This window comes from Malaya genurostris, chromosome 3, assembly GCF_030247185.1.
Source record: "Malaya genurostris strain Urasoe2022 chromosome 3, Malgen_1.1, whole genome shotgun sequence".
In the NCBI taxonomy this organism is placed as follows: Eukaryota; Metazoa; Arthropoda; class Insecta; order Diptera; family Culicidae; genus Malaya; species Malaya genurostris.
In genome coordinates, this window is record NC_080572.1 from 117230648 (window position 1) to 117257050 (window position 26403).

Sequence of the window (26403 nt, forward strand, 5' to 3'; positions counted from 1 at the left end):
TGATTCAATGTACAGCTTCCATTTGTCTCAAAGTTTTGACTCTGCCTTGTCGTTGGAAAATGGCACGGATACCCAGCTGGATGAAACTAATTCACTAATTGATGGCATTTCTTTTTCGTTTCTCTTCACTCTTCAGGCGGTAGCACCGACTCCAGCAAGGACCACTGCAATAAAACTGTCGATATTTACGAGGACGTTGCATCGCCGGAGGTGACAAACCTCAACCGCAATAGGCCGCTCACCTGCTGGTACCGGTTCCGGAGCTTTCGAGGGGCGCCTCGAGATTGGGTGCTGAGACTGAATTTCAAAAAGTTCAAAGTGGGATCGCTGCTCAATGCAACCCATTGCGATGGTGGTTATCTGCAGGTGAGTTTGTTTATTGTAAAGTCATTGTGCCTGGAGATCGTTACTGTTGTCTCTGAGGAACTAACACATGGATCAATAAGTCCCGACACTAACAATGGAAACAAAATTTTGTTTGCAAAATTTTTTTTTATTCATCAACATAATCACCTTTTAGGGTGATACAATGGTTTCAACGTTTATTCCAATTTTTCAATACCATGTTTATAAAAAAAATTATCTTTCGCTTCAAAATAAGCTTCAGTTTCAGCGATGACCTCCTCATTTGAGCCAAATCTTTTTCCCTGGAGCATTTTTTAAGATCAGCAAAGAGCCAGTAGTCACTGAGGGCTAAATCTGGTGAGTATAGGGAGTGGGGAAGCAGATGAAAGCTCAATTCGTTCAATTTCGCCATTGCTTTCATCGACTTGTGGCAGGGTGCACTCGTTGCTGTTTTTGTTCCATCGAAAGCAATCGCGGCACCCACTTGGAAAAAAAACATTTTCATGCTCAATTTTTCATGAAGGATAGTAAATACACTTCCATATGATATCTGTGTCATCTCAGCAATCTCACGGAGCTTCACTTTGTGATCTTTCATTATAATTTTTGTCACTTCACTCACATTTTTCGGTGTAACGGCTTCCACAGGTCTACCCGAGCGTTCCGCGTCATTTGTGTCGGTACGATCACGTTTAAACTCGGCGAACCACCGACAAATCGTTGCTTTTGATGGACGAGAGTCCGGATAACATTTTTCAATCCATTGTTTCGCTTGCACGGTGTTTATACCCATTAAAAAACAAGGTTTTATCAATACACGAAACTCGTTTTTTTCCATTTTTTAAACGAACTACAACTACAACCTCGATAACTCAGCTGTTTCTGGTCGGATCGACTTAAAATTTTGACCCGTTTCAACCAAAGGTTAGTACTCTAGAAAGACGTGGTTACTGGTTTACTATGAGCGTCGAGACCCTCAATACTGTCGTTTTAGTTAAGGATGGGTCATCCAACGAACTTTTTGCTGCCCTAGCTCGAGAAAGAGTTTCGATAATATGGGACTCAGACATTACAGTTAGATTTATAATTTATTGTATGTACATGTGTGTAAATCTGCTTGTGTGATTCTTATATCGACCGGTTACGGATGAAAAAGCATCATATTTGGGAATTCTTCAAGATGTATGTTGAATAATCCAAGTAACATAGTTAATGTAACATAGTAAATGTTTTTCCAGACCTCTACGTTTTTATTTGAATTTTATATTTTTTTAATTTTTGTTGATACTATAATGTCAGAGTTATGATTTTTTTTTGGAATTTTTCAAAATGTATTTCATATGAAAAAAAGTTCAAGTACGCTGTAATTTTTTCAGATTTTTAAAATATGTGGACGGGCATAATTTCAGACCATGCGTCTCCATCAAATTATCATCCGATGGAGACGCATGGTATTTAGTTCTGAAATCATACACCAGTCGCTTTCAGAACTAAATGTTATGCGTTTTCATCCACAACTTGAGTTCAAGGCTTTAGTATTGACGTATTTAATAATGATGAAAAATTTTTATTCCTTATGTTAGTTACACACGCCCGCACGCCTGGCTCGATTTACCAAGCAATGATTTTTTTTCATAAATACGCATAATTCATTAAATTCATAAGCAATGATTTTTTTTCTAAACACTGTTTTTATCAAGCGTTTTTCTATTATAAATAACATTAAATAAAAACCATTAATTTTGTACATTCAGGTTTGTTTGTATCAGTTCATCACTTTTATTCATTATAATATAGCTGGCTATTGATTGAACTCATGGAAGAGAAAGGAGTCTAACATAAAATAAAATTGAAATTGGAACTCCAATGGACTTAATGAAATGATAAAGAAGTTTCATGTAAGGAAGGTCACGACTAGCAAGAAACCCTAGCAATGATGTAGAGAAACAATTCGTTTGAACGCATTAGTGAACATGTTGCCAGCGGACGTTTGTATTTCATAAAGAAGGACCAGTGAGAGAAACATGAATCAGAACTAAAGAATTGATAAATATGTAGGTTTTTACATACGGTTTAAAGTTTTTATTTATGAACTGATAAGTCATTTTACAATTATTTCACATTTATTGAATTTAAATCAAATAAAACTACAAATACACTGTAGTCAATTTTAATCTCACATTTTTGCTATATTTTGTAAAAGTTCTAAAGAACATTAAAATTATAGTTCTTTTGCAGTAAAAAGTATTCCCAGACACCAAGCGCAAAATCAAGAAAAATTTGAAACCAAGAAAAATCTAATAATCTTTCAGTTTTAGGGCAAACTGTTCGTCGACATTATGTATTACATGATATGAATAGCCAAGTTGCCTGAAATTGCTCAACAAGACAGCTAAAGTCAACCGGATTAAGCCCATAAAGACGTATAAATCTAACTGAGATCGGACTGACTGTAAATCCGTCGAAACAAAATATCATGATTTGCGGTGTCCACTGTATCTCAGCGCAGACCAATCAGAAATCAACAAATCAAAGCAGCAAAGATAGATTTTTTTCTAGACCTCAACGTTTCTGCTTGATTGTCTTTTTTTTTTTAAATTTTTTAGTGGTTGTTGATTCTTTGGTGGCTGTTGAAAGTCAAAACTACGATTTTTCACGAAAAAACCATTATTTTGTAGCTGAAAAACCTCTTCAAAGTGAAAATCGTGACTCAAAACATCTCAGTGAAAATTTAGTCCAAGACTCAGATCAAAGTTTCATCACGAAACTCAATTAATGAATTCAGTTCAAATATTCAAATTCAGAATCGAGGTCTAGAATTCAGTTTCAAAATTCCGTTCCAAAACTCGGTACCAGCTTCTGAACTCAGTTCGAAAATTCTGATCCATTATTATAGTACAGTATTCTAGAACTGGACCAGAAATATGATCTGAATTCCAGAATTGAATTTTGAGGACTGAACTCCGAGCTTGGTATCTGAAACTGAATTTGGACCTCGTGATGTGATGTGATGTGAAGTGAAGCCACCATCAGTTCAAGGACTTGCCAGTGGATGCGGGTAGACTTCCAGTAGCCCCGATATGACTCATTCATTCACCTTCTTACTATAGCTGTTACCGAAAAGCGAACAAAAAGGGTTGGGCGGATACGTAAGTAGAGTCACTTACTCATATTCCGCGGGAATAAAAGATGCTCTTGCAACCATAATATCCAGTGCATGGATGAAGCACACGCTATACATGCTTGAACCCGCCTGATGGTTTGTTTGAGAAGGGCGCGTCAGACTCATTTCAAACCTTCAGAAGGCAACAAGTTTCCTTCAAGTGACTTGGGCTGGCTATCCACAATCCCTCGTCCAGTCATCAATTCGCCCGATGCCCTGATGCTCCCTCCCCTTTACGCCCCGTGCAAAATGTTTTATATTGATACAATGAAACATAGTGTACTGAAATTATATAACATGAAATGATATAATAGATTACAAAATAATCTATATATATAAAATAATAGCGAAAAAAGTGTGTGTTGCTAATGTTCTCTAGTATGCGACGGCCGATCTTCAAATGATTTTTTTTTGTTCGAAAGGTGATGTTTATGCGGAGGTTTTAGGCTATAGTACATAAGGAAAATCCTTCGGGAAAGTAGAGAAAAATTAGAAAATTGGTTCGTTCAGAACTGGAAACTTTCCTCTCAATGCATGCAAGATCTCCGATGATTGTTTGGCGCGTATCGAGTTATGCAATGTTGCTGCCCGCTGGAGAGCAAATTATGAATACTAGATTATTGAGATTATTTTGGCGCCAAACTAGCTGATTTGTATTCAAATTTACTGAGCCTACTTGATTCACGTGTTTCTTTATTTCGAACCACATGTTCAAGTATGGGCACGAAATGCACAGCATACAGGTTTCCATTTTTCAATATATATAATTTGTGTTCAATACCGTCAATTGAAATTAAAGAACGACTGTAAGAAAATTACGTCATTGACGAGAGCACGTTATTTTATTATTCGTTGTTTTCTTTAAATTTCAAAAATGTGAATCTCTATCTTTTCGATGGATGTAATTATTGCTACCACAATGCGCTGAACTTTCATCCAGAGACAACAAGATTGAAGTGTTCAATGGAGTTTGGGGTCAGTTATAGTCAAACTTCTTGAATTTCATTAGATGAACCCAAACACAACTGTTACAAAAAGTACATTCAATTGATAAATGAAATAAATTTGGAGTAAAATGCGAATATAATTTGGTAGAGTAACGGCAGATGAATAGGGATCTCAATATGCAAAAACTAATTGTCAGAGTGAGATCCGATATCTCTGTTCGATAGATGGACTTTAAGGGTAAGTTGAAAATATGTGCATTCGCTCGAGTTTTCACGTCGCTATAATAGTAGTGTTGAATAATTTTCGTACTATTCTGTCTGTGGTATTGCTTCTTAGAATCGAAACAACGATGTTGTATCCGATTTTATCACAATTCGTTGATTCAATGAAAGTCGAGCAATCGGTGAAATAATATGGCGACTCTACAATTGAGATGATTATTTGTACAAAAGGTTTAAGATCATAATCGCAGCTACAAGTGTGCGAAACTCATTTCAAATATCGCTTCATTGGATCGAGTACTTTCAGGCAAATACATTTATTGCAAATCCATTCACCTTCAGCATCAATAATATATACTTGATACCTTTGGAGATTTTGTGCGTATTTTGCTCAACATGACCTCCAAATTTTAGAGATTGTTCCAAATTTCAAATACGGTTATTCATTTGAGCCCAAACGTCTTCATTTGACCCAGATACGATCCAAATTATATCAACCCGTTCGAGACGTTCTTGGGCCTATTTTTCTCTAAACATCGGTTCTTGCAGAGTACTTCGGAATTTCAATTTATTATGTGGATATAAACAGTTCCGTACAGCATACTCTAATCAACACTTCTGTCGCTTTTACGGACATCATCGAACGGGATTTGAGAATCACCACGGTGACATTTTTTTCCTCTTTTAAACGATTCATCAACTTTCTCACAAACTGAAAAGTTTCTGCGATCGAACTAAAAACAATTGTTGGTTCATTTTATCATTCAACTTCATTGATCGCGAACAGTCATGGCCACATTCTTCTGAAACCATCTTTCACATAGGTCGTTTGATTATTTTGATTTTGTGAGTTTAGTGAGTTCTTCTAAACAGCTGTAGATGTAGAAATAAGGAGAACAAGTGCCAAACGCACAAAAACAAATGTGTAAGGTACAGGAACAGGTGCTGAAAGTACAGGAACGCGGACAGTCATGAGAGAAACAAATATTGAAAATACTAGAACAAGTGCAGAGAGGACAGGAACATGTAGAGAAAGCACAGGAACAAACACAGAGTATTGAAACAGATGTAGAAACTGATACATACAATTCAAAATCAAGAGCAGAAAGAACAGGAACAGGTTCAGAAAAACACTAAATACAGAAAGAAGAGAAGCAAATACAGAAAAAAGGTTCAAAGTTAAAAGGTTAATGGCAAATGTTATCGAGGGAACTCCCACTGATATGTCATTTAAATTTAAACGTCATTTGCCCATTCATTTAGCTTTTATGTTACCATCAATAAAGTACAAGGGTAATCGTAAGGAGTTTGTTTCATGAGGTTTGAGTTTTTACATGGAAAATTGTTGTGTACCGAAAATGGAGAAACAAAAAATGTTTTTTATCGCAGAACAGTTATTCTCAACCTGTGGCTCCGTCTTTTTGACAATAACCGTTAAAATTGATTGAAAGTAGTTTTGATTTATTTAAATCGGATCTATTATTATTGCGCTACGAAGTGTGCAGGGGTTCGCTAGTATAATATAACATAATATAGTAAAATATATTTTAATTTAATATAATATAATACAATGTCATACAATATAATATATTATAAAACAGTATATAAAATAACAGTTAATGTAGAGTGTCAGTTATGCTCTTCTATCTTCGCAATACTGCAGGAAGTAGAATATTTCTCTTCTAATAACAATAATAATATCCACATCTATAAAAAAAATATATGCTATTATTATTGATGTCAAATTAATAATATTAACAATAAATATAATAATGAAAATAATAATAAAAAACAACATAATATAGTACAATGAATTATATAATAAATAATAGAATGAATAAAATATGTTGCGATATGCTATGATATTATATTACTTCAATTGGTATGTCATTTCTCAACCTCTCATTCTGCCATCAACGCAATCCCTCGACCAATTGTCACCACAGACACACATATAGGCATGAAACAGGAACCAGTGAGGACCAAGCTCACCTTGTGACGACCTTGATATTTAGTTATAAGTTACTTTAAAAATGATAACTCATAAGGAAAACAAATTTATATTTTGCGCAGAGGTATGTAGTACTACTCATAATAAACCCTATAATATAATATAACATAATACAACCTAATGCAATACAATATAACACAATATAATAGAATCAGTGTTGGTGATTGCCGAAAATTTGACAGAAGCTGCTATATTGCTATCTACATTGTATACAACATTTTCAATCCGGTAGAAGATGCTACAAGAACTCTAGTCTCTCAATGCATGTACCGCGAGAGAATGTTTCTACATTCCTTCGCTTCACTTCATACTCTGAGTGTTTCACGGCCCTTAAAAAAATACAGTCTGATAATGATCGTTGCCATGTGGAATTCCCCAAGAGAGAATCGCAAGTTGACAATTATCGCAGAAAATCGAGTCGATGATTCAACTTGATGATGCTCATACTAGGTTGCAATATTTCAAAACCCTTGTGTGGAGCATTCACATACATTTTCATAGACACGACTTATACAAAGGTTATTGCACATAGTTAGAATAAGCGGAAACAGTAAAATGATTCTATCGCAATTATCAACTGCCTGTATAGAATCGGATCGCGAAACGAGAATAAGCGACCGTTTGTTGCTTCAGAGAGGATCCCCACAGCAGCGTGCTAACCTTTGATTCTCAGAAATGTCATCGAGAGAAATTCGCTCTCGCACTGATGTCGATTCTATATTAAATGAGCCATGCCGGGTTTTTGTTGTTGCGATGATTTCCAACTCTCTTTGATGGCACTAATTCAATCGTTGAAGAGTTGCCAGTGATCGTTCTTTGATACGATAAAAGCCATCCTTGAATAGAATGCAATATAATATAATATAATATAATATAATATAATATAATATAATATAATATAATATAATATAATATAATATAATATAATATAATATAATATAATATAATATAATATAATATAATATAATATGATATAATACAATATAATATGATATAATGCATTGCAGTATAATACCATACAACATAGTATATAATAACATAAAATAGTGTATGACGATAATATGTGAAATAATATGCTATGATACAATATAACAGTTAATGTCGCAGTGTAAGTTACGCTCTTCTAATAATAATAATAATAATAATAATAATAATAATAATAATAATAATAATAATAATAATAATAAAAATAATAATAATACATGATGTAATAAACAACAGAATTATATGTTGTAATATACTATGATAAACACTGCACTTTAGGATGGGCTTCAACCTACAAGCCATTTCGCACCCTCTCATTCTGCTACTAACGCACCCAGTCGACGCCGTTCTATTGACCAAATGTCATCATATACGCTCGGGGAGGCATGAGATAGGGACTTGTGAGGACTTAGTTATCTCACCATTTGACGACCTCTGAAACTGAATTTGGACCTCGAGGCACATTCTAAATTCTGGAACTAAAATTTATGTCCGACCAGAACCCCAGGCCCAGCTTTCAACTCCGGTTCAGGTTTCATGATCAAAATTTAGTTCCATAATTCAATTTTAGAATTGTATGATTTTAGATCTGGAACTTAGTTTCTGTATCCAATTCCAGAATTCAGAAACTAAATACTGCAGTTGTATTCTAAGCCTGAATTCAGAACCTGCATTTGTTTTTGAAAACTGAGTTTTAGACCGGATTTTTGGACTCAAATTCAGGATGCCATGTCCACAATTCAGTTTTATAATTCAGTTTCAAAACATAGATTCAGAATTTAGTGCAAGCGTCAGAGCTCGGTTCCTGAATCTAGGCCTGAAATCAGTTTCAAAAGTCGGATTCGGAGTTCAGTTCCAAATTTCTAGGCCCAGATTCCAGGTTCTGACCCAGAATCAATACATGAGTCTGGATCTGAACCTGGGTTTACCACTGAGTTCTGCTTCAAGTTGAGATCCGGATCTTGGACTAAATAACAAGCTCGTGCTCGAGTACCAATCCGAGAGATCTTTAAATATGATGCAGCTACAGAAAATGTGATGCAGCTACACAATAAAGCGATGCTTGGAAGCAAAGTGAAACACTATTTGTAATACGCATCTGAAAAACTATGTATAGCACTAATAAAACTGTGTACAGTATCCTTTTTCGAGACATTTTGACATAAAACAATCACTGAGGAATTTAACTTTCGAATCGATAGTTATATACCATTCGAATCAATTCGTCAAGATTAACAAATGCCTGTTTGTAGGTGTGTGTGTATGTGTATATGTTACAAAAACAGTCGCTTGTCTCGGAGTTGGCTGGATTAATTTTCACAAACTCATATTCAAATGGTCCTATATACTGCTTTTGAACTTCACCAGCATCAAACTTCACAAATTTGTCAAAGACTGCTTAAACGATCAGATTCGAATGAAAGTCCTATCTAGATATTTAAATTCATATTAAAAGTTCTATACTCCCATACATGTTTCCTTGATTTGGATCCGACCTCTGAGTCCGGTACTACAGGATATGTGTAATTAAAATAATGTCACTCATTTTCCTCATAGATGTCTGAACCGATTTCCTTCATTAAATATTATCAAATGAAAGTTCCTAAGATCCCATGAAACTTTTTGTTTTTTAATCAAATCCGACTTCTGGTTCAGAAAATACAGGGTGATTAGTGTAAAAATGTCAATTTCTCATAGATTGATCGGGTTTCAGTTTTACCGGAATTCAGTTTTCGAACCCGGAAAGAATCCAAAACAATAATTTGGAACGCACTACGATTTCTCAAACATGGCCGATTTACACAACGATTTCTCAAAGATCACTGATTTTCAAGAATTTCGAATCAAATGAAATGGTTTACAGTCCATTAGGTGAATTTAGCTGATCTCTTTTTTGGGTTATGCTAGAAATACCGGTTCTGAAAATACCAAAAACTCTAAAGTGGAACTTACTTCGACATCCCATGGAATGCTTAACAATTTCTCTTTTCGATCCGACTTGCAGTTTACGAAATTATAGGGTTCAAACTATCATTTAAAACGACGGCCAATAAAATAATTTCATGAAAACTAAAAACATTGTAGAATATTTATGAACAAAATACCACCATCGGACTTTTAAAAAAAAGGGATTCATCTCACTGCTAGGTGAATTAAGCACGTTTTTGAATTCGAAAATACTTGAACGGGTTTTCTCAAACTCAGTTCAACTTATCGGATTTTGGCATTAAAAATGCCTTACTCTTCGCTATACGGGGCTGGTTGTCAATTAAAAGTTTCAAAAATAGCTGCGTAACCTTTTTTCGTCATAATTTTGAACGTTAATAGCTCAGTCATTTGTTGATGGATTGATATAATTTAACAACCAATCGATTCGGAAACTTTTAACTTAAACATATATGGCAACGTCGTTTCAGTATTTCAATAGCATACTATTGAAAAAATGGGTAGAATCGACCTTTGTTATCATCCACCAATCCCTGTTGTACAAAATGACGTCAACTTCTTGTTCGGCATAGGAGGCTTTGCGTCATGCATAAAAAACACAGCATCGTTATGCGTAGTAGAAATCTATAAACCAATATTTATTTAACTAATATACATAATCAACAGACGAAATATGGTCCTAATGATTTTTTCTAAGTATATTTAAAAAACTAGTTTTAATTCGACTGCGCGGGACATGGAAATCGAAACCCGTCGAAACAGCATTGAAAGAACGTTGCAATCCAATGATGGCGCCATTGATTCCATAATTAGTGCGGCGTAAAGGCATTCTGAGGAGGTTGTTGTTGCGAAGAGCTCGTGCGCGAACATTTATGTTTATTTGACAAAGAAGTGCTGAACAATCGACATTGTTCAACAAAACGTCGGCGATTAGCAATGCACGGGACAGATCACGTCGCACCTTCAGTGTATCGAGTCCGATAAGCAGTCCGCGGCTTTCATAACTCGGCAACTTATGAGGATTATTCCATGGTAACTGGCGAAGAGCGAAACGAACAAATCTGCGCTGTATTGATTCGATTCTGATATTCCCATTATGGTAAAGCGGGTTCCATACCGCCAAACAATATTCGAGCGTTGAACGCACAAGCGAGCAGTAGAGAGACTTCAAACAGTAGATATCTGTGAAGTGCTTAGCAGTTCTCATTACAAATCCCAGGCAACGTGAAGCTTTTGCAACAATGTACGAGATCTGTTGCTTGTAGTTCAGTTGTTCGTCAAGAAATACCCCAAGATCCTTGGCACATGTGACTCTATCTATCGTAGATCCTCGGAGACAATAGTCGAAACGTATAGGTGTTCTTTTCCGTGTGAACGTGATGATCGAGCATTTACTGATATTTAATGTCATTCGATTAATCTCGCACCACTCCGAAAAAATTTCTAGTTGACTCTGGAGGGAAATGGCATCCTCGGTTGTCTTAATAATTTTGAATAACTTAAGGTCGTCGGCAAATGATAATCGTGGGACACTCAGTAAAAAGTTCACGTCAGTACAGCTTAATAGATTAGTAGCAGTTGAGCGTTTCGGCATGAATCCGTGCTGAGTTTCTACGATATACTGCTTACAGTGATTGAAAATGGGTTCCAGAACAACCAGTTCGAACAGCTTAGGAATTGCACTAAGTAAGGTAATGCCGCGATAGTTGTCGATATTCTTCCTGTCTCCTTTTTTGTGCACTGGGAACATATAAGAAGATTTCCAAACAACAGGAAATACTCCAGTCGTGAGTGACTGTTGAAACAGTTGACATAAGGGTGTTGCAATACCACTGGAACATTTCTTCAAGACGACAGCGGGAATGCCATCGGGTCCAGGAGAATATGAAGACTTCATTTTAACGATAGCCTTTTTGACAGAGCTAATATCAACATTGATGAAATTCAACGATTGACTCAAAACAGGAACGTTCCGTGCTGCCTGGGAGATTTGATCCGTTGATAAAATATCTATAGAAAAAACCCCAGAGAATTTCTTCATAAATATGTCGCAGATTTCTTGCAAGCTAGAAGTCGGTTGATCGTTGTAGTACATAGACGAAGGAAGATCTGGCTCTTTCCTTTGCTCATTAACGTGCTTCCAGAACGACTTAGGGTTAGATTTTAATTTCCTCTGCACACTTCGCAAATAGTTGGCATAACATCGTTTGGCTGTTTTTTTATAAACTTTATTTATTTCCAAATAGTTTTGCCTGAGCAAAAAACCACCTTTCTTGGAATATTTCCTTAGAGCTGTTCTTTTCAAACTTTTTAATTTTCGTAACTCAGCGGATTGCCATGGTGCTTGTCTGGAAAGCTGGCTGATTTGCTTTGGCACATATTGGTCAATTGCATAAATCAGAACGTTGGAAAAGGTTTGCGCTGCAAAATTTATATCATCATTGTCAAGAATTTCAGTCCAGTCCACGTTTGAAAGAAATGCAACAAAACTGTTGTAGTCGGCTCTTTTAAAATTGTATCTGACAGGTTGAGAAACTTTACAGTTATCCAACGTTTGATTTGATTCAAGTACAATGTGCAGGGGAGGATGATATCTAACGGATTTCACTATAGGAATTGCTGCTTCGGAAATTCTGGGTGCAAAATCGGATTTACTTGAAAAGCAAAGATCGAGAATTCTGTTGTGCTCATTTCCGGAACATTGGAAGCCCCCTACACCGCAACCGCCCGCAGAACCGAGACGACTGATGAACGCAGGCTGCGGTGGCAGGACTGGGGCGGGCGGGTCAGAGACTTCCACAATGCTAACAACGTTGCGTCCCAGTGAGCCACCTTCAGAAATTACTGAGCGGCTCCTTCTTGCGATGATGCTGGCGTTGGTGACGGATCGACAGCAGATGGATTCCAAAATTTTTGAGAGGATTTATCTTCAAATTGGCGAAAGTTAATTCCTTGTGGCCAAGTTGAAGGATCCAAAGCAACGGTGCGCAAAGCTGGGTCCAGGCCGACTTTGAAGGATACGAATGTCATGTTGCTAACATCAGCACCTTTCGCAACCAGTTTGAACACCACTGGGTCGTTTGACATGCCGAGATTAGATCGTACCATTGCAGAAATTTCGTTATTAGTGACATCCGGTCGGATACGAGACAAATATAGCCAAAATTTGTCCGCCGGTTTTTCGAAAACAGGAACGCTGACGGTGTTTTCTCCTATTTGTTTCGATCCTGATTGGCACTCGAAAGCATCTTGTTCATAATCAGGCCCACGAGGTCTTTTAGCAGGACGACGACGCTCCATATTTGGCCAGTTCGCATTGAAAAGTTTGGGAGGCAGAGGAGCAGGTTTAGATAACGATTTAATTTCGCTTTGTAAACTGCTTATAGCTTCCGTGAGTGATACTAACGGTGACTTTTCATCGGCCGCTTTTGTTATGGAGCGAAGATGCGAGTTCTCAAACAAATCGGCACAATTGTCACACATCCAATACAAATTCTTTTGATGCGATGTAAAATATCCCAAAAAAGCGCGAGAAACTCCCGAACATGCCAAATGAAATAAGCATCCGCAGTAGCCACGGCATGCAACTGAATCAATGCCGGTAATCGTTAGGCTGCATTTTCCACATTTCCTCTCCATACTTAACGAAAATGCCTCCAATTAGGCTACACGCAAAGCACGGAATGCTGCACAGTATTTCTTTGCCTAGTTGATGATTGACTGTGAATTAAACAAGTAGCTCGTCCAGTGAGCTGATGACTGGATTTTATATGCGTTCACTTGCTGGATTGTCGCTTTTGCATTATGTGTAGGTGAAATTTCCTGTTGTCTGTGCAACACCGTTCGCTTGAGTATTTTATACATCATCTAGCTATTGGAGAACCGAATCAGCATGGTTACCAATTCTTTTGAAATATCCCATGTATTTAGCAAATTTTTGGTCGATTTTGCCATTAAAAATGCCTTACACTTCGCTTCCCGAGGTTGGGTGTCAATTTAAAACATGCACAACTAATCGTGTAACATTTTTCTGCCATAATTTTGAACGCTTATAACTCAGTCATTTGTTGATGGATTTATATAATTAAATAACCAATCGATTCGGAAACATTTAACTTAATCTTATGAGATAAGAAGCTTCAATATTGTAAGCTTAAAAATGTTTTAATTTGTCAACGGATCGGTTTGCTTACTTGAATCTCCATTCCCATACGAACAAAACGTGACAATGCGACTGAACAAGTTGTTGTCCCACCAGAAATTAAACGCTTCAAAAGATTCAAAATTAAATTCTGTAACTTATCTATAAGCGGCCTTCTCGGTTTAGTAGTATAAATGAGTTCCACAGGCTCACATATACAGTACATTTAGATGCAATATCATATAGTATCAAAGATAATCTCAAGGTAAGCTTACCTGCGATTTTACATGTATCGTTTGAATAGGAACCCTCGTAGAATTGGGTTAACCGCCAGTTTCAGTTTTATTATTATTTGCTTCAAAACAATAAGCGTCTGATGGCTACACGCGTTGTAACTATGACAATGTTCATTCTTGTGTTAATAACATCAAATTACAATATGAACAAAAGAATTTTGTTGCGTATACATTCCGTATATTCCTAATATGCCAAAGTGATAATCAATGTAAGTAACTAAATATTTTATGCGGATTGTTTCACATGTTTTCTTCCTCGTATTGTTGCCGTATTATTCACCAAAAATGTAAAAATAATTTCACTCACTTTTCTCGGAGATGACTGAACCGATTTTCACCATCTTGGATTCTACTAAACGGTCTTATGATTCCATAAGAAACTTCCAATTTTTGGGCAGTGATTTTCTCAAGTTTGCTGATCATAAGAGTCTGTAACCAAATAAACCGTTGATAGTCCCATACATGATCTGCTGAATTTGATCCAAGTCCGACTACCGATACATTTTTTTTACCAAAATTCATTCGTCATAAAGAATCTTAAAAATTTTTTAGGTCATATTAGTGTATGGTTGAATGAACCGAATATCACTATACCGATTTCGGTTCCGTAAGTTTCGAAAAAAATCTTGTGATGCACATAGATGGAGCATCGTATATCACACGATTTTTTTTTTCAAGGATATGTAAAATTGTGTGATTTGAAAATTACATGTCTTGAAATTGCATGAAATATAAAACAAAATATCGATAGCAATAGCGAGACTTGAACTGAGAAACATTAGATCATAAAGCACGCCATTTAATCGTCTGAACCACAGAAGCACATAGCTGATTAATGAATAATTGATACATATAAATTCATACAGTAGCACTTGGTAGCCGAGTGCAAATTATACTCGGATCCTGTAAAATTCTGTATGAATGGAATATTGTGTCTCTTGACAAGTTAAGGAGTTATAAATTGTATCGTTTGTAGAATTATGTCATTTGTAAATGTAAAAGCTCACTCCACTTTCTCACATATGATTAAATAGATTTTCACTAACTCAAACTCAAATGTAGTATATCAATGTAGTAGTATTATGCAACAGAAATCTTCAAAACTATTTTCTAAACTTTTTTAAATCGTAGTATTTCGGGGAATTTCTGTTGTAATATATAGACAAAATGAAAATGAGAAAGAAATCATTACACCACTAGGTGGATTAAAAACGGTTTTTTTTATTATAAATACGTTTATTTCATAAGGCAATATACATTAGTTCTTCTTCGCCTTGATATTCTTGAACAAACGATTATCACTCCATTTACTTTGATGATGCGTTTGTGTGGCACAGAATATTACATAGTTCTATACAGGGTCCAGCACTCGAAGTGTAACCAATTAAAAAGGCCATAAATTCAGTTTGGAAAATTACTTTTACTTAATTCAAAGTACAAAATGTGTAAAAATAATACAAAATTCAGAATCAATTCACTTTTGCTCGATATGACCACCTTTTGCCTTGACTTGATGACTTGAGAGAGCGAAGGAGTTGCTTCGTTTGGCCGAAAGCGGTCAATTTCCGAACATTGTATTTACTGACGAGAAAATTTTTCCAATTGAGCAATTCGTAAACTCTCAAAACGATAGGGTTTACTTGACCGACCGTTCATACGAGAATTTGAGTCATCGATTGGCCACCAGGAGGCAGCATCCGCAACAGATAATGGTTTGGGCCGCTGTAACCGCAGATGGGCGCTCTCCAATCGTTTTCATCGAGCCTGGCGTCAAGGTAAATGCGACATATTATCGGGAAAGTATTCTGGAGGTTGCTTTGAAGCCGTGGGCAGACAAACATTTCGGTGGCAGACCATGGACGTTTCAGCAGGACTCGGCACCGTCTCACAAAGCTCGAGTGAACCAAGAATGGCTGAAAAACAACGTTCCGAACTTCATCACGTCCACACAATGGCTCTCGAATTCACCAGATGCGAATCCAATGGATTATTCTCTTTGGGCCATTTTGGAGAGCAAAGTCCGAACTAAAAGATACACCAGTCTCGAGGCGCTGAAAAAAGTTATTGTCCGCGAGTGGGCCAAAATACCTGCAAGTCACATTCGGCCAAACGAAGCAACTCCTTCGCTCTCTCAAGTCATCAAGTCAAGGCAAAAGGTGGTCATATCGAGCAAAAGTGAATTGATTCTGAATTTTGTATTATTTTTACACATTTTGTAGTTTGAATTAAGTAAAAGTAATTTTCCAAACTGAATTTATGGCCTTTTTAATTGGTTACACTTCGAGTGCCGGACCCTGTACATTACCTCCTTTGATCTAATTTCGGATTAGGAGGAGCTATGATTATTATCAAATTAGCTCTTCGCCCAAAACCGTATCCTTCAATGAAACAAATTCATGTTCGTTTTCTGCTCTACGCGACGCTCAGAGAGTAATTGCGAAACGAGCGGAAAATTTTTGAACAAAGTTTTAATGCGAACATAATTTCAACACAATTAATATGAAAACAATTCATTGTTTTTGCTGTTTTCAGAAGGTTAAGCTTGGACTCAGTATCAAGCTACGTTTAAAGCAAATTTCGTGTAAATTTACATCTTTCGAACCAAGAATCTATGGGAATCAAAAATGATAAATGATTTAGCACAACTCTCGTCAGCCATGACTCTCCTCATAAGGAAACGTATCTCTAGTCATTCCATGTTTCTGGTTCGGCACCATTTATTAAGATTGAAATATGTGTGAGATTGTATCATTCATATGTGTCAGGAGTCACTGTCACTGTTTACAGGCTATGGCTCAAATCCGCCATACCCGTACGTTTGGCAAGGACCGTTACCTCATTGCAACAGATTTTGCGAGGAGCAAAAGGGAAGATTTTTTTCTGGTTTGTCTCTAATAAAGAACAGTTTCCACTCACCAGGCGGATACACACGATTCATGAGCAATGAACTGTAAATTATTTATTCGATCATACAGCTCATCACAACTGTTCAGAGAAAAACGCTTTGCAATGTCCCGTTCTTTTTTTCCAACCTCCATGGTCCGAAGTTGAGTGCTCATTCTCAGTCTGTTGATTGCATTGCACAGGAGAACTTTTTTCACATAATAGATGTATCTGCGGGTCATGCCCTTTTCCAATTTCATAGGAAGTATGAATACTGTAAGTGAACTTAACAGCGATTCTAGTTTGTCTTTTTTGTTGATAAACTTGAGAATGAGTTTGAATTTACATGAAGGTTATGCAATCCCAGAACAGACCAATCGTAGAATTGGTCGAATTTCGTGTTTCGGATTTGGATGAATGTGGAAACCATAAGGGGAAGGGGTTACACGATACATATATACATTACAAAGTATCGAATGGTTTCTGTTTCAAAATTGTGGTTTGTTGAGTACCAGAAACAGTGATAGATAATTGGCCCTAACATAATCTGATTTTCTTAAGCTTAGCAGCTCTCATGGTCTAGTCGGCTACCATTGAAGTTTATCCGGAGAAGACACACCAAAAAAATTGAACTTTTCAGGTGACTTAATCCCTCATACGATGTAATTCATAAAGACCTAATTTGTCATTTGAAGAAGAATTTTATTTGTAATGACTAATTGTTAGATTAGCATGAATTTTATTGGTTTCGACTGTAACTTGCATTCTACTAGCAGGTGAGATTGTATGCATTTAAGGTTACCGTGGATAGAAGCCAAGGAAAATAAATATAAAAGTGATCTCCATGCTCATTTTTGAGTTAACAGTTTTTTATTATGCGACCAAAAGAATATAGTGATTGTGCCAAAGAAGACGGTTTAATGTTTGCCTTACTACGTGGTGAAACAATTGGAAAGTTGCACTAGATGTTTATAATTGAAAAATGTACCGGCACAATCTTTTCTGCATGCATTGATAGCGATTTTACGTTTCTCTAGCTTTGGAGGGATACTCATCAATCGAAACACACTCTATCAACGTATTCCATTCCATATCCATTGATTATCTTTCAATTTTCGCCAATGAGCCCTGCTTTCCTTTTCTTAGATGGACGAGGCATTTTGAAAAGATTGCAATACTTGAACTGCTTGTTGATTTTTTGCATTATTTTGCGACGATAAATAAGAGAGCAGAGTGGCGGATGGCTGAGGGGAAGCAATACTTGAAATGAAAATAAGGAAAACGTTCTCTTAATTTAAGAAAAATTGAAGTTTTAGATGGTTATTTACGAAAGTGGTCCTTAAATTCAACTATATCAACATGCGACTAACAGAAAATAAACCCATTGTTAGTGCATTGAAAAGTTTGGTTTTTCTAATTATGTATGACATCACTGCCAAATGTAAAGGGGTGGTATCAAATACAAAATCAATTTGTATTTGGTGGTATTACCAATAATAAAGCACACCGGTAAACTTTATATCGTTGATTTTTGGAAAATTTCAAAACCACAACAATGAGTTATCCAAAGGTTTTCTAACAAAACTTTGAGGTCAGAGGATAAGTTTATCAGTGAAGAACACTTCAATGTTGTTTCATGAAGCTTACCTATGCCACTGAGATAAAAAAGCAGTTGAAATTTTGAAGTGAGTGAAAAATAACACTAAATTTTTGCATAAATCTTTCTTCAGAGTTGATAGTTTATCGTAAACATATATCAATACGACGAATGATTATGTCATCAAATTGCAGTAGCAATTCCATGCAACATATTAACCCCTTCGCGAAGAAAAATACATTATTAATGCTTACTTTACATTAAAAGCCGGGCAAAATTACGGATGGTGGAGCGAGAGGGTAGGCGGTTTTTGGTTGCCATATGAGGCTCGCTTTCATGGTCACCTTAAATGCACATTTTATTAGACCAGCAGATGTGTGCTACTGTGGCTCAGTCGATTAACAGACGTACTATGTAATCCAATGCTTCTCGGTTCAAGTCACGGTGGTCGCTTTTTTCAGAAAAATAAACAATTCCGCCGAATTGTACATTTGTCTTAATATAGTATTGGAACTAATTTCAAAGGATGGAAAACAGAAGATGATAGTGTTGTCAATTAACCACAAAACTATCAAAAATACTTCCAATTTTGACTAAAAAAGTCTTGGCATTACATTCCTTTTGTGGAATTTGGCCTTTCTGTTTCAACAGACCTTGCAGCCGATTCTTAGTGTACAGAATCATTGCATGGCTAGTACTATGGATCCTACTGACACTAAGAACCCTTCCAGGTCGGGGCTCGAATATACGACAACTTGCTTGTAAGACCAGCATGATCCTCGCAATTGAATTTCCATGAAAGCTAGTTGACTTTTTTGATAGCTAAGTATCAAATCATCTTCTTTGGTGTTTGCTACCAGACAAATTTTTGCGGTACTTTGCCGAACACTGAGCGCACCTGCACTAACTAAAAACACTTGCAAAGATCATTTTTGGGGCATACAATTTTAATACAAGAAACATTAAGACGTTTCTCTTCATTGAAACCTGTATTAATTCACCTAGTTGTGTGATGATTTCTTATTTTACTCATATTGCCATAAATATTGCTGTAATATTCTTCCAAAAACTATTCATTTAATAGAAACAAAGAAATTTTTTTGTTACCCTCGGCATCTTAGAGCTAAGGCAATGTGCCTTATTAAATATATTATTATTATTATTATTATTATTATTATTATTATTATTATTATTATTATTATTATTATTATTATTATTATTATTATTATTATTATTATTATTATTATTATTATTATTATTATTATTATTATTATTATTATTATTATTATTATTATTATTATATATTATTTTTCAACACAGAGAGCAGTAGTGTCCTTAATGCAATCCGTGAATAAATTAGCTGACTATTGTTTACTATTCGATCTCAGCATTTTTTCGTCGTTGACATTTTTCACCTCTTTAAAACGATTCGCCCACTTACTCACTGTTTCGACTTTTGCATACATTTGGGTCACTTTAGGAACACGCGGTGTAAAATATATGAGCTTTAATAATTAATACAAAACAAAGGTTTTCAATGTTATACTTAGTATTAAACTCCGAAAGTCCTAATTAACGTTTGTGATTCACCATATGATATCATCCGTCATTCTTGTTGGTTCAAATTTCGGGTGTAAGCTGGGTTTCGTATTCTAAGAAGAAAAAGCAGACATGCATCGCGAGCTTATAAATTCGTGCGTGATTCGCCGGCAGCTCATTCTTGCGACGACTTTCGAGATGGACGGATCGGACCAAACCGAGGAAACTGCAAGCAAGCAGCCTGAACGGATGCGGCTAACCAAGAATGGCTCTTCGAAGGGTGCAACGAAGCGCGTGAGACTGACTAAGGATAATCTCCGGAGGGTTGCGAGCGAGCAACCTCATCGAGTGCGGCCACTTACGGATGTCGGCAGTGAGATTATCACAGCGACTACTGTTCCAACCGAGCAGCGTGATGGTGTGCCTGCCGATCAGCAAACGGCCCCTACAACATCGATTCTCGACACGCGGGAGCACAAAAAAAACTGCGTCGAAGCGCGAAGCGATCGCGGTACTCATTTTGGAAAAATGCTGAGATCGAATTGTGAACAATAGTCAGCTGATTTATTCTCGCATTGCATGAAGGACACTACTACCCTCTGTGTTTAGAACATATCACCCCATTTACCGATCGCCAGTAATCGTGACCACGCTCTTATGTAACAGACTATATCTGTATATAAACTTGGAATAAACAGCTGACTAATCCATTTGCGTTATCAAAATTAAGTTTGAAAAACCAGTAAAAATATCGATGCAGTAAAATGTTAAAAATTAAATTTCAGTTTCATTTAAAAACTTTAACAAATTCCAGAGAGCATAAATGTCAGCTTCACTCGGGAATTAATACTTTACCCCACTTATCATTAATTAAACATTCTAGTAGGCCTAAGTTCGAGCACTCATGAAGATTGATTGAACTACAATTAAATCCTTCCAAAATGAATTATGATGGAATTATTGAATGTGATACATCTCTGTGTGAAGATTTCATCCGATGCACTTTTAATTGATTCCTTCCGTTGCGGATGCTCTGCTTTGTCAATCAATCTTTGTTAACCTTATTTTGCGACCGGAAATAGCTTCAACTTCGATTCGAACCAGAAACAGTTTAGATACGAGTTTGAATGGTGTGATCCTGGATAACACTAAAAAATAACAAGACTAAGCTTTTACCGCACATGCTGGGGGAGACGGACACCTTGTGCTCCATTCTCGCATTATGAAAGCGGTGTTCTGTTCCGTACTCAGTTTCATCTCATTTAGAGGATCAGCAGAGCATCGATGTAGGATTTGCATCTGAAGCAGATGGTTTTCATGTTTCCACAGTTGGTCAGGCCGGATGCGGTGGCATGGTAATGCCGTTTCAAACAAGAACGAGACCAATCGAACCGTACCGTAACGAAGCAGCAGCATCCATCCGAGAATAAAACGGGCAATCAACAGCCAACCAAAGACAGAAGTCATCAACTGAAGAGTACGAGATTGGTAGATTGGTGGTAGCGATGATAATTGTGCTAATGGTTATTTGGAAGCATTTTTTATTTGAGTCCGATAAACCCATTTCTGTTTGTAGAAAGCATGCATAGATATTGTATGTAGAATATAAAATATTCAGCGTGAAACGATTGATTTCAGTAAGTATTTGATAGTAATCAAAAGTATAATTTCGAATTGGAGCATTAATTGCAAAAATAAGCCATGACGAAACATGATAGTAAATAAACATAAAAAAGTCTTGCAACTACATTTCTCTTTGCGCCATTGTTTAAGAACGCACATTTCCACTATCTTTAGGCTTAAATTAATACACGTACGCACTTGTGTCGTTTTTGCTTGAGAAAACTGAAACTGACCCAGGGTAGTTTCATCAAACAAACACTTTTCACGAAACTGTTTTGATTTCGCACTTAGCAACGAGGGTTTGAGCAAACCTGATATAAAAACCAGGTTCGAAACTGACTCGATTTTCAGTTCAACAACGTTGAAACTAGGTTCGAAACTGGCTTCAAACAAACGGTTTGACAGCAGTTAGAGTGGAAACTGGGTTAGGTTTGGCATCAAGAGAAAACGACATTAGAAAATTTTCAACAGCTGAAGGTTCGGTAATTGAGTCGATTGCTGAACGTTCAGTATGTTAATGCAGATTTTGTTGAACTGTCAAATAACTACCGAACAGTACCGTAATGTAAATTATGTCGTAATTAAATTATGTCATCTAACGAATGGTACAGTAAGTTTTCGTTTCGATTACGAATTTTACAAAGTAAAAAAAAATCAATTTGAATATATTTATTTACTCTTTTGTCAAAGTTACGAGTGAAGAAATGTAATAGCAGTCATGGCTACGGTCGGTTATTTTTCAGTTTTTTTTTTATTTTTGGTCTACTCTCTCGATTGAAGTGGTGAGCCGCTAGATCAATTTTTTCATGCCTTTCTCGAAGAAATCTCCCGCCAGCTCTTTCATTCTCTTTTTCATCTCCCCCTTCGCCTCCTAGTCAGTCGAAAACTTTTTTCTGTTGTTTTTAGAGATTTTAACCTAAAGGTAGTTCGACGCTTCGTGCCAGGAAAACTTTTAGATCCTATGTGTGGGATTTGGAATCCAACCCAGGCGGCCTGCATGAAAGGCATCGACTTATCCATCACGCTATACCCGTCCCCATATACCATTGAAAACTGGCTCCCACCAATGTGCACCTTAAGGGAAGTAAAGAGATAGCAATCGGAGGGGGCAGGTTAGGGGAATACGGGGGGTGGTTTAAAACGAAAAAAAGAAAAGAGTAAGGAAAGTAGTGGTAAGATTTGCGAATTTTTTTATGGGCCATAATGTAAAACACACAATCTTTCCTTGTTCCAACCTTTTCTATACAACACTTTACCACTACACTTCCGCTACGTACATCAACACAATCACTTTAGCTTCGTAATTAGACTTTTTCATCAAATACACTGATAATGACTGTAAAACACCCGAAGTTGTTGTTAATTATGTGTTTATTTGATATCTTATGTGTTTTACATTATTTTTGTACATTTCAAGTGTTTCACCCGATGGCTCTTCATCTTTGGTTTTTTCTCTTGCAGTAATTTATACCGATGTGAATTTTTCAATATCTTGTAATATACATTGCGAAAATTGAATTTTTGTTTGTTTGTCAAAGTTCATATCTGTAGTGATTGGGATGTGATACACAAAGAACGGATATAATATACATACAATGAGGTAGAAACACATATATCACATTGATATAAAGGGTGATTTTTTAAGAGCTTGAGAACTTTTTTAAACAATAAAACGCATAAAATTTGCAAAATCTCATCGGTTCTTTATTTTAAACGTTAGATTGGTACATGACATTTACTTTTTGAAGATAATTTCATTTAAATGTTGACCGCGGCTGCGTCTTAGGTGGTCCATTCGGAAAATCCGCTTTTTTATCGACAAATTTTGTTCAGCGATGAGGCTCATTTCTGGTTGAATGGCTACGTAAATAAGCAAAATTGCCGCATTTGGAGTGAAGAGCAACCAGAAGCCGTTCAAGAACTGCCCATGCATCCCGAAAAATGCACTGTTTGGTGTGGTTTGTACGCTGGTGGAATCATTGGACCGTATTTTTTCAAAGATGCTGTTGGACGCAACGTTACAGTGAATGGCGATCGCTATCGTTCGATGCTAACAAACTTTTTGTTGCCAAAAATGGAAGAACTGAACTTGGTTGACATGTGGTTTCAACAAGATGGCGCTACATGCCACACAGCTCGCGATTCTATGGCCATTTTGAGGGAAAACTTCGGAGAACAATTCATCTCAAGAAATGGACCGGTAAGTTGGCCACCAAGATCATGCGATTTGACGCCTTTAGACTATTTTTTGTGGGGCTACGTCAAGTCTAAAGTCTACAGAAATAAGCCAGTAACTATTCCAGCTTTGGAAGACAACATTTCCGAAGAAATTCGGGCTATTCCGGCCGAAATGCTCGAAAAAGTTGCCCAAAATTGGACTTTCCGAATGGACCACCTAAGACGCAGCCGCGGTCAACATTTAAATGAAATTATCTTCAAAAAGTAAATGTCATGTACCAATCTAACGTTTAAAATAAAGAACCGATGAGATTTTGCAAATTTTATGCGTTTTATTGTTTAAAAAAGTTCTCAAGCTCTTAAAAAATCACCCTTTACAAAGACGCTGCAGTAGGATCAATCGAACAGTCCTAAAGTAACTAACCCAAGTAAATAATTGTTCGGATAGCAGATGATGATTTGGCCAAAGCAGCTTACAAAATGCATGAATAGCATTCTAAGCAACTCGTTTCCAAGTAATTGTCTACACTGGAAAGTTTACGCGACGCATCTGAACAAACTTCTAAGCAGCTCCTGGAATACATTGTTCAGCTTTTGAAACAGCGAGAAAGTTCGCTCCGAACTTGTTCTGTAATTTCAAGTTGTCAACAGTTTTTCGTGTACTTTGGAACAACACGAAAGTGGATTGTTTTCAAATGCTGCGTAACTTCTGGTTGCTTGGAAATAATCCTAATTGTTAGAATAATTCTGCCAACATACACATCTTTTCTTGGTCTATCGAAACAAAATATTTCAGTACTATAAACTATAAATGAAACATCAGTTCTTGTTATGCATTTCCCACGTATTCATGCTAATGGAATAATACATGATGAAATAATATATGCAATAAACCTTTTCATTTCATTTTCCATTTCCAGATCGTGGATGGCAACGCCAAAACGGACGTATCAAATCGTAGGGAGCCGGGTCAGTTCTGTGGCGAGTCCGAACAACCACAAACATTCATCAGCGAAACAAGTGCCGTCAAAATCGTCTTTCATACCGATAATTTTACCGATCAGGTATGTTTCGTAGTTCCACTACTCTTTTTCCGACCAGCGTTCGGTTCACATAGCATGACAAAAAATCCCATTCCATCCCCATTCGATGCCATGTCCTGACGATGTCAAAACTAGCGGAACATGATTCCGAAAATTTATTTGGACATACAAGCTTATCCACTTTGTGGCATTGTAAATAATAAATGTGCCACCATTTGAAAGTTCGTTTCCACAACCGTCAACTGACAAAAGTTTCTATGCTGAGTGTGGTAGACGTCTAGTGCATGGGTAAAAACTTTCCCGCAAAAGTTTCGCTGACAGCGAACGACGGTGTGACGCTAGGGCAGTAATTTTTCTCGTGTACCTACGCCCTTACAAAAACGAACACCGACAAAGACAGACAAAGATAGAGATGAGCGAAAGAAGACAATGACGTTATGCAACTGCTGCGACTTCCTGTGACAACAACGACCCTTGGCTGACTGCGGAGATGTGGTTGTGGTCAAACTTCAGACTTCAATTCCATACCTAAGGCGGAGTTTGCAGCCAGTGGAGTAAAAGTGGGCGGTAAAAAATGGCGCGGAAATTGGTGAGTGGGATAAAAAGTCTGAACAATAAATCAAGCTGAAACAAGACAAATAACTTGCAGACACTTGCCTCTCGCATTAGAACAAGAATTTCGTTTCAACACAGTTCAGTGGACAAGATAAAGCACTCAATTAGCGACACAGTTCTTGCGACGATGTGCTGCTAGCGAAGATGTATGTTTGATTGCATTTTTTTCCATAGCACTTGAAAAACGGTGCTGCTATTTTTCAAACTGTAGCACAGTTTTCCACTAACTGCACTATGATCTGCTTGATTTTTCTGTTAGATTAATATGTTACACATCAATGGAAAACGGAAGACAGGGAATATAGGTAATGATCTCAATTATCCGGATGAAAGTAAACTAATAGTGCTAGAAGAAGGAATGTCCTTGCTTGAGCTTCAGTATTACAAAGTAAAAATGACTGAAGTAACCCACTCCCCTTTTTCCGCTAGATAACCGATTTTGTAACAAGTTTTTTTTTTATTTTATAGTTCTAGTACGAGCGCCGATGAAACCTGTATTTTTTTATTCAATAGTAACATGTTTGAAGGCACACTGCTTAAGCTCTTAGATGCCAAGGGCATTTTCTTATTTTAAATTAAAACTAACTTAAAACTAGGGTATTATCATTAGGGTAGTGGCGAATTCCGGTCGCAATGGTCGATTCTGCAAATTCAGTCTGCAGCTGGCGATCGGCAATGGTCGGTGGATTAAATATGGCATTAGTTTCTTCTAGATGACGATTATACGTTTCAATGGGTCCGCGGGAAACACCCCCAGGTCACAGAGACCCAGCGGGTGGCCCGCATGTTGTTCATCGATTGAAGCAGTTTTCCCGTGGGCGATGCCTTTGCCTAAGAGAATGAAAGAAGTATAGAGAAGTAATTTTGTG

The 26403-nt window shown here is 36.8% G+C and overlaps 1 protein-coding gene across 1 annotated transcript in view; it reads left to right on the forward strand.

The window, feature by feature from the left end:
• Positions 1 to 26403, forward strand: part of LOC131436237 (uncharacterized) — a 166266-nt gene that overhangs the window by 108897 nt on the left and 30966 nt on the right. The window contains exons 2-3 of the mRNA XM_058604858.1: positions 137 to 366; positions 24797 to 24940. Of these exons, the coding sequence (XP_058460841.1) occupies positions 137 to 366; positions 24797 to 24940 (374 nt within the window). The remainder of the gene's footprint in view (positions 1 to 136; positions 367 to 24796; positions 24941 to 26403) is intronic.